Source organism: Diceros bicornis, chromosome 7 (genome assembly GCF_020826845.1).
Source record: "Diceros bicornis minor isolate mBicDic1 chromosome 7, mDicBic1.mat.cur, whole genome shotgun sequence".
NCBI lineage: Eukaryota > Metazoa > Chordata > Mammalia > Perissodactyla > Rhinocerotidae > Diceros > Diceros bicornis.
Window position 1 is genome coordinate 28,008,911 of NC_080746.1, and position 12,509 is coordinate 28,021,419.

The 12,509-nt window shown below is 36.8% G+C and overlaps 1 protein-coding gene across 2 annotated transcripts in view; it reads right to left on the bottom strand.

Moving 5' to 3' along the window:
- The window catches only part of ELMOD1 (ELMO domain containing 1), a 65,999-nt gene that overhangs the window by 15,787 nt on the left and 37,703 nt on the right, over window positions 1-12,509 (bottom strand). For both annotated transcript variants that reach the window (XM_058545295.1, XM_058545294.1), the window contains 3 exons: window positions 9,621-9,750; window positions 3,499-3,632; window positions 79-147 (listed from right to left, as the gene is read on the bottom strand). In XM_058545295.1, the coding sequence (XP_058401278.1) occupies window positions 79-147; window positions 3,499-3,632; window positions 9,621-9,750 (333 nt within the window). The remainder of the gene's footprint in view (window positions 1-78; window positions 148-3,498; window positions 3,633-9,620; window positions 9,751-12,509) is intronic.

Sequence of the window (12,509 nt, forward strand, 5' to 3'; positions counted from 1 at the left end):
TCAATACATCCAGTAGGAGATGAAGTTAATTCTACCTTATCCATAAAACCTAATCCATATTTTATTTTCAACAATTACCTGCATTTTTGATGAAGAGAGTCAGAGAGGACCTGCTGAGCTGCTGCAGCATCCCTTTCGGCAAAATACCTGCAGTTGGAGGGAAAGAAAACCGTAACTCCATACGTGTTGAATACATTCATTTTAATCCTATTTCAGGCCATTTTGCATTCAGAGATGGATACCAGCATAAGATTATCACTTGTTTCAGCATCTACAGAGAACGAACAGCTTTTCATAACAGAATTTTCCAAATATATTGAAAGAATAATAGAGTAGTTGTAAAACTCACACTGACTTAGGAATGATTCCAGTAGATTTGAAATTTAATTATGAACTTTACCATTCCCAGAAAGGTAAGAATATTCTTATTAAGAAGGGATATAAGTGAGACAGAGAAAGACAAACACTGTACGATTTCACTCATATGTGGAAGATAAACAAACACATGGATAAGGAGAACAGATTAGTGGTTACCAGAGGGGAAGGTGGTGGGGAGAGAGTGAAAGGGGTAAAGGGGTGCATACGTATGGTGACGGACAAAAACTAGAGTATTGGTGGTGAACATGATGCAGTTTATACAGAAACTGAAATATAATAATGTACACCTGAAATTTACACATTGTAATAAGCCAATATGACCTCAATAAAATAAAATAAAAAAAAGAAGGGATATTGATGAGGGGGCAGGATGAGGCCCCTCAGAAGGCAGAAGAAGCCTGGATGACGGGACATGTTGAGGGGCTGTGACAGCCAAAGGGCAGAGAGAGGAAGAGACTAGAGGATGGGAGGGAAGGTGCATTTCAAATGCATTTTTCTTGGAGCCAGCCCTGATGGCCTAGTGGTTGGAGTTCGGTGTGCTCTAATTCAGCAGCCCAGATTTGGTTCCTGGGCACGAGAGCCATGCCACTCGTCTGTCAGTGGCCATGCTGTGGTGGCGGCTCACATAGAAGAACTAGAAGAATTTACAACTATATACAACCATGTACTGGGGCTTTGTGGGGGGAAAAAGGAAGGAAAAAAAGGAGGAATATTGGTAACAGATGTTAGCTTAGGGCGTATCTTCCCCTGCAAAAAAAAAAAAGATGCATTTTTCTTGGAGGATATACACGGGGTATTTGAATTTTGGATGAACAGAAAATATCGTATAGAGCTTAGAGACGGTAAAAATAAATTTCTGTTCTAGGGAGAAAGGGGCAATGAAATTTCCTAACAAATACAAAAAGCTTACATACTCTCAAAAATACATTATAAAAAGTGCTTCATAAAGACAATTACAAAGTAAAACTATAGGATATATTAGTTTGATGTATATACATTTCTTGCATAAATCTAAAGCATGAAACAGGGTCTTGAATTTTCTCTCAGAAAATTTCAAACCAAAGCCAGGAATTTGAATACACGTCTACGATTATTAATGAAATTAGTCTCTTTTCATACTTCTGTTGGTCATCTAGGTTTCCTCTTTTATATCTTGTCTGTTTATACTTCTTGATCCAGTATATCTAAAAATGTCTCAAATAAATGAGATAAATAACCATATAGAGAATAATATACTGGATATGGATCCTTTATCATTTATATGAGTGTCAGTCTTGGTTTGTCTTTTCACTGTGTTTATGGCGGCTTATCTTACAGAAGTTTTCACTTTTAACGTGTGAAATGTATTGATTTTTCTATTTATGCTTTTTTTGTCTGTGTCTTTAAGAGATTGCTCCTTATTCGCATATCTGAAAGATTTTCTCCTAAAAGTTGTAAAGACTTGTTTTTGACATTCAATTTGTGAATTGAGATGAGGTACAGATTTAATTTTATTTTTTTCTAAATGGAAGGCCAATTGTCCCAGTTCTACTTATTCAAAAGCTCACCCTTTACCCACTTATTTGTAACACGATCTCTGTCATCAAAATTTACTTTTAATTCATTCACATTACATAATAATGTGGCATTTAAAACACTTCATAAAAGAATGGGTGATTAAACTTCCTAAATTTAAAACAAAGGAAAAGATCTAGGGAAAAAATGGGGTGCCATCAAAAATGCCTGTTTCTTTTAAAATTTCTTTTAAAAAGATTTCACTATCGTCACTAATAGGATGATGTCAAAGGACACAGGAACCAACTTAAAAGGTCTCCCTTTGGCTTGAAAAATAATGATTACATGTGATTCAATTTAAGTGTGGAAAAATAAGAAGCACAATTAGTTGAAGCACAATAAACATGTAAAAACCACTAGTTAAAAATGATATTTAAAAAATAAAGAGATGAAAAAAAAATTTTTTTTGGTCACTAACAAGGGAACTAGGGCACCAACTCCTCACTCTGAAAACTGGCAACTAAATAGAAAAATTGAGCATCTGTCCTGCCTATGTTTTAGAGAAACCAAATTACCATAGTTGATGAAAGAAAATGAGACTCGACAGAATTCCAGCCAACAACTGTGGGAAAAATAACAGAATCAGAAAAGCACTTTTTGCACAATTAATTAATTGGTTCAGTGAAGATCATAGAAGGATGAAATGATTAGATAAAAGGCTGATGGTAGATTTGACAATGGACTTTACAGGCTGTGGTTCCTCTGACCCATCTCAGCATAGGACTGGGAGTGGCGACACTGCAGGCCTCCCCCTGTGATGTCATCCTGAACCAATTCAAGCCTTTCCAAATAACTCCAGTTTTTAGGACATACAGGGAATGGGTACAAATGCAAACAAAAAATCCAGACCATGGGACATTTTGGTGGACAGCTGACCTGGAATCTTGAACAAGTTAATGACATTGGGGAGGGGGCAAAAGGAGAGGGCAGAGCGGGAGACACATAGTAACTAAGTGCAATGTGTAGATCTTGTGTGGAACTGGATTAGAACAAAAAAGCTATAAAAAGACATTTTTGAGGAGAACTGGGAAATTTTAATATAGACTGGATATAGATGACACCACGGAATCATTGCTAATTTTGTCAGTTGTGATAATGGCATTGTCGTTAATGTAAGGCGATATTGATTTTTTTTGGAGCTGCATATTGAAATGTGAAGCTGAAATGACAAATAGTATGGGATTTTCATTAACACAGTTCTGCCAAAAAACCAAGCATTGCAGGTACTTCAAAACCTCAATAATTACCGACTCTGGGTGATCAGTGTAAGGAGGGTTCTTTATAACCTCGCATCTTTTTTTGTATAACTTGAAATTTTTCATAATAAAAAATGAGAAATAAAAACATTTGTGATTTGCTTAAAAAAATCATGAAGTTTGCCAAAGAAAAGAAAGACGGTAGTAGCTTTTTAAATTTTACGAACCTGAGTTCTCTCTCAGAGGACTTGAGTGTTTTCTTGGAGTCTTCTGGGAAGTGGTTTTTTGAACTAACAACTCAACTTTGCCATTTCCATATGAGGAGACCAGAATATCACTTTAATACTCAACCATTCTTCATTTTACTTACTGCAAATTGTACAGTCCCAGAAGTCCCATTCCTCGAAAATCTGTTTTAGGATCATCACCTTGGAAACCAATTTCACACCATTGCTTGGAAATCCGCGATTCCAATGGAGTGTCGGGCTTCAAGAATTTCCATAACTGGAGATAAGAAAGAAAATTAGCCTGTTGATATAAACACAAAAATAGTCTTCCCTATTGGCTCAGATTTTGTAAACCACATTATTAGGAGGAGGTTTGCAAAGCTGAATATAGGTAAATACATTACAATTAAAGATTTGATCATCTTTCAATTATCTATGACAGCAGTTCTCAAAGTGTGGTCTAAAGACTCCTTGGAAGGACCCCAAGACCTTTTCTGAGGGTCTGGGAGGTAAAAACTATTTCACAACAAAATTAAGAGGTTATTTGCCTTTTCACTCTCATCTTCTCATTGAGTATATAGTAGAATTTTCTAGAGGCTGCATGACACGTGATGATATCACTCTGAAGGCAATGGACTGTGTACTTGTATATTTTAGTGTTTTACATCTTTCTGTTTTAATTTCTAATGATAAATATATATTATATATATTAAAAAATATATATTATCTCCAAAAAAAACTCTTTGGAATTCTCAAAAATATTTAAGAGAATAGTTTTAAGAGAAAGTTTTGAGGCCATGTGTTATTCAAATTCCTAGAAAATGCTTTTCTAACTTTATAGCAAAACTTTTAGCAACATTGTTAACAAAAAGAAGAGTAGACTGACTTAAGTTTCATTTCTCACCTATAACAGGGATGAGAGCAATAATGTTCATGAATAAACCTCAAAATATATTATCATCTTTAAGAGTTACCTAAAAAATGTTTAATTACAATCAATTATATATATATATATATATTTTTTTAAAGATTTTATTTATTTATTTATTTTTCCCCCAAAGCCCCAGTAGATAGTTGTATGTCATAGTTGCACATCCTTCTAGTTGCTGTATGTGGGACGCGGCCTCAGCATGGCCGGAGAAGCAGTGTGTCGGTGCGCGCCCGGGATCCGAATTGACAAATATAAATTCCAAACACTATGCTCTTCATAGAGTGTTAGAATAGAATCAGTTAAGAAACTGATTCTATTTTTCTAAGTTTTCTATAGAAAGATAGATTCGGCACATATCATTACTTGAGAGAGAGAAAGGTTGAGACACACAGTTGTATAAATATGTAACGCTCAAACTATTCTTTCTAATAAACAGAGATGAGCAGGTAAGCAAATTTACTTTTTAGACTATTAATAATATTTTATATTATATCTTCATTATAGACAGAGACAAATATAAATGTAAAATGTCCTTATTACTATTTCAGACATTATGCAACTTTTAAATTGCTAATTCTATGTTATATGGATTTTAAAGCTTAAACAGAACAGTAACACACCAACATCTTGCTTTATAGCGAATTGTCACATTTCTGACATACTATAAAACAATGTTCAATGACAGGAAATACTAACAAAAAAAGAGTTGTAATTCATCAAAGTTATTTCAGGCACTAATCCAACATTACCTATTATTCAAATGATACAATATTTTATGTTAGTGGCACAACAGGTAAATTCAATGTAAAGGGTGAGAAAAATTCAGAGGAAAAAAAGTCAATCTATCATGCTTGAAAACAAAATATCAAACATGGGTATAAGAAATCTCTTTTTTATATTATCTATAAAAGAATTTGCCAGTGCTCTCCATTCATCAAACCAGAAAATGTTTCTGAGTTCATCAGAAGAGTACTAAAAAATGAAAAAAAAGGTCTTCAAAAAAAAATCCTTTAGGAACTGTTTTGGTAACTGCCACAATGAAAAAAAGAAACAAAAACAAAAAGAAACAGATTGTAAAGCTCATTACATTCATTTGAATAATAATTTGAAGTAATCTCAGGATCCCACATAATTTAAAAATATCTGGTTTCATGAAGTGAGAGGAGTAAAATGGCAAAAGCAAGCATTTTATTTCTACAGATTAAGTTACAAACCTCATTCATTAGGGGAATACTTAGTTTGGGAAATAAAAAGTTTGAATAATAAAATGCTCTAAAATGAAACTCCATTTTAATAATTTCATGTATCATGACAGACGAGACTAATGGCTAAAAAGTGTTCTTAAGTTCTTAATCCTATCTGCTCTAATAAAGGTCACTTTCTTGGAAAATGAAAGTTGATTATGCTAAATACTTATACGAAGTACTACCATATGTATATTTCTTGTAAGAATGCTTGAGCTACTGGATTCTCTTCTGATAGCCAGGCTTTCTCCTGAAAAGAAAGAAGAGGGGGGGGAGGCAGGGTGCCCCTGAAGGATGAGGTCATTTCTTGCACGTAGGTAGCCGACTAGAAATCTGAACTAAGGTGGTGGGCCTCTGCTGGGGGGCTCTGAGGAGTCCAGCCACCTAAGACTGCTACTGGGAGCAGAGTTATTACAAAGCGACCTGCCAAGTGCAGGAGACCAGAGCTAGGAAGGGTGATCCCCGTGGTAGATGACAAGCTACAAGTGTGGAAGCTGTATGCTGTGTCGGACTATCACCCATCATGGCCCGTGCTCTCTGTTTAATTCTCTTCTCTTTGCACTCAGTCTTTACCACAAGCCTATCTGAACACTTCTGCGTATCTCAGATCTGTTGCAGAACAGAAAGGGCAAGGCCATTCCTCCATCCATTCACTCAAGGAGAAGCAGCTTCTCACCGAGGCCACCATTACACTGTCTCTTCCCATCAGGAGAAGATCTTTGAATTCTGGGTTATATTTTTTCTATTAAGTGCATGAATCCACCTAAAATTTCGCCTTTATTATTAATTTGGTTAGAAATGTTTAACAGAAATGTCCATTTGAATAACTCACATGGACAGTGCTACATGAATATAAAGTGATGTTATTCAGTTTCATCCCAGCCTATGTTTAAACGAGCATAAAATCCAGATTTTTTTATCCTTTAAGACTTTAAGTAGAAACACTGATGACGGTCTCCTATGTTTATAAATCAAAGCACTGAACAAAGCACTTAACTCCAAGTCTCTAAACCAGGAGTCAGCAAACTTTGTAAAGGGCTAGATAGCACATATTTTAGGCTTTGGTGACCATATGGTCATTGCTGCAACTACTCAATTTTGCCATCATAGTACAAAAGCAGCCATAAACAATACAGAAATGAACGAATGGACGTGTTCCAACAAAACTTTGCTTACAAAAATGGGTGGCTGGCCAGATTTGGCCCACAGGCTTTAGTTTGCTGACCCTTGCTATAAACAATATTATGAAGTCGGTGGTAACAAGGCTATTATTACCCATTTTAAAGATGAAGAAGACTGCGCTCAGGCAGTTAAACACAAACCACAGGCCAGCCTCCGGAAATACAAGTGTGAACAGACGTGGTTTCTCCCTTGAGCGGTGGCGCAGGGCATCAGGGTAGAGCCATTTCTAACCATGTGAGCTTGGGCAGTCACTTAACTGCCCAGCCCCAGTTTCCTCATCTGAAAAATGGGGATAATGCCAATGTCTCACCACAAGGTTATTGTGATAATAATGAAATAATGCTATAAAACACTTACTGTGACGGTTGGCATATATTAAACACTCAATGAATGTTTCATTATTACTGATTTTATTATTTTCATACTTGGATTTTGAATAAACTGAAGAGGAGAATGAAGATCCCACTCCTAAGTTTGCTTGGGGAGGCTAGAGAAGATTTCAAAATTCAATGAATAAGGATTTAAAATGAGCCCGCTTCTGCTGTGAGAACAATGGGTAACAGAGGGAACAGCAGGAGCACACACCTGGGCATAAGGAATGGGACGGCCTAATCTGGGTCAGGATGAATGAGAGCATGGCGGAAATGTGCTGTATGTAATGGCAGTCCAGGAGATAGAGCCTAAAGAAATAAATTGGAAAGGGTCCAAAATGCACACTAAGCTGGATGGGCTTTCTACTATCAGACACAGGGAACCTGAAGTTTTCAACCTAGAGAATAACATGACTAGATTACCCCTCCAGCAGTACTTGAGAAGATGGAAGGGAGGAAGCTAATGGTTAGTGGCAGAATTAAAAGGCTATTTTAATAGCTCAAGTTGGAGATGATGGTTAGAATAAGGCAGTGGGCATGGAAAACATGCGAGAGGTATTTTGAGGGAGCTCTATGGCTAAGATTTAGTGATTTTTGTAGATGCAGAGTATCTCCCAATCAGATTGCACGCAATTTGCGAGTAGAAAAGATGCCTTTCCTCACAGTGTCTAATGCAGTAGTGGACAGTCCTGGTTTTACCATTTACTAGCTGTGTGAATCAGAGCCTGGACTAAAATGCTTGTAGTTTGCTCACCTCTAAAGTAAAGATAACAACCATCACCTTGACTATGTCTTATGAGCTGTGACAATAAAAAATGATAGAAGATACGTACTCAAATCATGCCCACAGATAAAAGTCATGTCATAAAAGTTCTCGACATTTAGTGAATGACAATAATTCATGCATTCACCCATGTTTGTTGAAAACCTACTACGTGCCAGCACACATACAACAGATCAGCTACGATGTGCATAGCAGGTACCCAAATGTCATTGAGTCAGAGGGCATTCCAGCCATTCTAATGAACTGTTCAGGCACTTGTGGCCAGTCTGTTCATTCTACTGCCTGTTTTCTCTTTCATTCACCTATTTCCCACCTTGAGGTCATTTCACTGAGTTTGACTACCTGTATCAGAAAACAGAAAAAATAAGGCAAGAGAAGGAGATGAAGCTCTGCCAGTAGCTTAGCTAAAATTAAGCAGAGGAGAAAGGGAAGAAGAAAAACTATTGTTATGAATGAGGTTCCTTTAATTTTTAACGATTCACATCAGAACTAGCACTAATTAGTAGAGAAAAATGAGTCATCTGCTTCTATACTTACACAAAAACACACCCTCCTTCACACAAAAACACAACAGGATACATTTTTAAAATTACAGCTTTATGGGGCCGGCCCTGTGGCTTAGCGTTTAAGTGTGCACGCTCCGCTACTGGCGGCCCGGGTTCGGATCCCGGGCGCGCACCGACACACCGCTTCTCTGGCCATGCTGAGGCCGCGTCCCACATACGGCAACTAGAAGGATGTGCAACTATGACATACAACTATCTACTGGGGCTTTGGGGGGAAAAAAAAGGAGGAGGATTGGCAATGGATGTTAGCTCAGAGCTGGTCTTCCTCAGCAAAAAGAGGAGGATTAGCATGGATATTAGCTCAGGGCTGATCTTCCTCACACACACACAAAATAAATAAATAAAATAAAATTACAGCTTCTACTGATATGTTTTAATAAAATAAAGTTAAGGCAGCTAAACAAATGTTTTCTTCCAATTTCATTTCTGCCTTTTTGAATTCTAGGAAAGGACAAGGAGGTACTCCATCCTAAAAAGCATTTATTTTCAGAAATGAAATTAGAAAACATTTCAGATGAGTAGTTATAAAGGTTTATCTTAATTTTTTCAACTCAAAATTCAGTGTTTTGATGTAAAGTTTTATTGATGTTTCATAATACAGGATTGGATCATATAAGACTTTTAAGGTTTTGCTTTGACAGCCAGAAGGAGTTCTGATAACTGCATATTATTCTTCCAACAGTTTTAATACACCGGATATAAACCTTTACCTCCCTTTCTAATACTCTCCAAGTCACATGAATAAATAATCAGCATTAAGATGTTGGGTAATTTCTCAAGAGGGCTATTGCTGAGGCAGAAACCAACTTCATCTTCTTTGATGTCTATTAAAAGTCATAAATGGAAATCCCAGGTCAGTCTTTGACAAATGCTATTACTCCTATTGGCTTTCAACATGGTTAAACAATCTAAACTTGAGCCAAATGTGAGAGCCCAGAGAAATCTGATGCTTTCTCAGATTACAAAAGAAAATTGGCATTATATTTAAGTTCTCACATGAATTTTCTAAGGAAAAATTTATGTCCAGCATCTGAACCAGCAAGAAAAGTAGGCTTTACCAACAGTTCAGTGCCCATGTCTTATTCATCTTTGCTCCCCCACGTCCAGAGCAGGGCCTAGCACACAGCAGGCGCTTGGCAAACATCAGCTGACCTAAATGCAGGACTGAACTGTGTTCAAGGACTAACCTTCAAAAGCATTTCTTCATGCTGGGGATTATCGGAATCATAGGGTTCTCTGCGCAGTTTTTCCACATCTGCAATAAGGTTTCTGTACCCAACGATTTGTAGAAGGCAAGCCTGAAGAGAGATTCCCAGTCTGAGGTGTTCAAAAAGAGAAGAAATATGTGAGGAAAAACAGAACGTATACTTTGGCATTTGTTGCCTTGAGGTATGCACAATAGGACTTTTCATTTTGTATAATATTTAGGAAACTGCTCAAATTGAATCTATCTAATAGAAGCACAACTTCTCACTGACGTGCCACATGGACAGTTGTGGAACTTGGTTAAAGTTTACCTCTCAGTCTGGCCTTCTCTTAAGTCAAGTTGCAACAATATGGCTTAAAAAACAAGGGAGCTCTTTACGCAGGTGACTTGAAAGAAAGATGTAGAAGATATAGGTGATAATGGGTTCTTAGGGATCATTTAGTCCCCCTAGGTGGGTATATTAGAAACAGACGAGTGTGGTGGTGGTGGTGGGGGGGGGGCTGTGAGAGAGGGAGAAAGAAAGAGAGAGAGAGAGAGAGAGAGAAATAGCCCTCAGGGGCTTAGGCGTATGAAAAAATTTCAAAACAAAACAATAACAACAACAAAAACATCTCAGCTTGGGAGCATCCCTGACAGATGAGGCAACGCCAGGAGAAAGAACTCACTACTTTACAAAATTTCCCGTTTCATTCCAATTGCTCTAGTTGTCTGAACACTTTTCCTTAGGTTGAAACAAAATCTGCTTTCCTTATGATCAAGTGGTTCAAATTCTGTTCTCTGAGCAAATTTATTTCCACCTCTCCCCTAATATGCCTATTTGTTTTAAGATAGCAATTCTTTCTTCTAGTCTTATCTCCAGGGTTAAAAAAAAAAAAAAATCTCCTATTCCTTCAATTCCCTCTCATGGGACATGGTTTTCAGATGTTTTACTATCTTGCTTAGTCTTCTCTGAATGTACACTGTTTGATTAACGGCCCCCTTAAAATCTATCACCAGAACAGAGAACAATCTGGCAAGCATGACACACAGAGGATCATTACTTCCTGTGATCTGAATGCTGTTTTTCTCTCCTGCAATGTAGAAGGTAAAATAGGTTCTCTTTAAGCAGTCATTACAGCTTTATTAAAAAGATGGCTAAATAATCACCAAAATCCTTTTTCATATAAACTACTGTCATGTAAATTATTCTCCTCTACTTGTGTGATGGCATTTGAAATCTAAAGGCAGTATTTCATGTTTATTTATTCCTGCTAAGTTCTTTACAGTCATTCACTCTGGTGGTTCAAGAATGGTTGCACATTGGCAATTTCACATGATTCAACCCAAGAGTTACTGTCCAACATACTCCTACTCCTAATTCACTCACTAAATTTGACCATTTTTGTTGTGGTGGTGGTCACTATAATCACAATGATGTCATCATCATCTTCTTTTTTGGGGGTGAATGAGCAGTATGGAAGTGAAATCTAAAGTTAGGGGCAATAGAGAATTACAAGTCTTAGGATTGTATACTTACTCCAAACGTAGAGGGCAGTGTCAGATAACCCAGAATACTAAACTTAATAAAACTTCAATAAATGGCCCTTATAATTACTTGTTACTATAGCATCAAAAAACTAAAGTGGATATTTACATTTAGGAAAAGGGCACAGTGGTACTGGTCACTGAGAAAATCAACGCAGCACTGAGAAAAGAGTTAATTTTGAGGAAAAGAAGAGAATGGGTGAAATAGAAGTGAACAAGGGAAGCCAGTTCAATTTTATTGTAGTAATTCATACCACCATCCTAAGCAGCACTTGAAAAAAATGTAATTAAAATAAAGTGAGGTTTATTTTAAAAATAATCGATAAATTGTAAAATATTTGCCCCAGCCCGCCCTGCTATTTCTTTATTTTTTCAGAAAATTATTTAACTTTTTAAAATCACATTCTGTCACTATTAATCTGGAAAAAAGCACTATAATCCATATTGAGATGTAAAAACACAATCTACTACCTACAAGGATTTTTTTTCCCCTAAAGGAAATCAAAAAATAGATGGCAAGGAAATGCTTTTGAATGAGACATATAACTTTCATAGAAGAGACACAGAAAGGATTTGCTATTAAATCTAATATAATCTCCAAATATGATTACAGGACTAATATATTTCTCATGCCCAATTATAGTCTTAAATTTTTGGTTCGACATAATTTAAAATGTATTGTCTTCTTATCACCTTCCCAGAGGAGTAAAATATACGTCAGAAGGTTTCAAAAAGGCATTTACTGCATAATTAAGTCAACCTTTAAGGGCTGAATAAGGAAGAGGCAGCTAATTAGCTGAAGTGGCTGCAAAAGAATGCCATGGCAACCACGTGGAAATGGAGTTTTGTGATGAGCCCCAATTAGCTAGTCCCTAGAGTCCCTCCAAGGACAGACCTATACAAAGTGCACTCTGGAATGCCCTTCACCTGTGGCTCCTAGTCTTTGGCAATGAAAAGTCTTTCTCAGCGATGACATTCGAAGTTCTCGAGTATGCACATCCAAAAGACAGTTTGATTGCTACCTACCTAAACCGTCGCTAAATATATCCACGTGCAGAATTTATTCTATCCAACATCCTTAGCCCAAAATTTTACTGAAAAGTTCCTGTACTCAATGGAAAATATAAAGCTAATTTTAAATGACAGGCACGTTGCCAAATGCATTTTAATACTTCCAAGATGAGATAACTCAATTACAAAGTTCTAAAGTCTTCATATAAAAACCATCTCTCGCTCCCACACACGCCTGTCTTCTTGACAAGCAGGTAGGAACTGTCTCCAAGATTATCAGCCTGTCATGAACTGAAGGAATATTCTTGATGGAGCAGAATCAGCTCAAGCACAT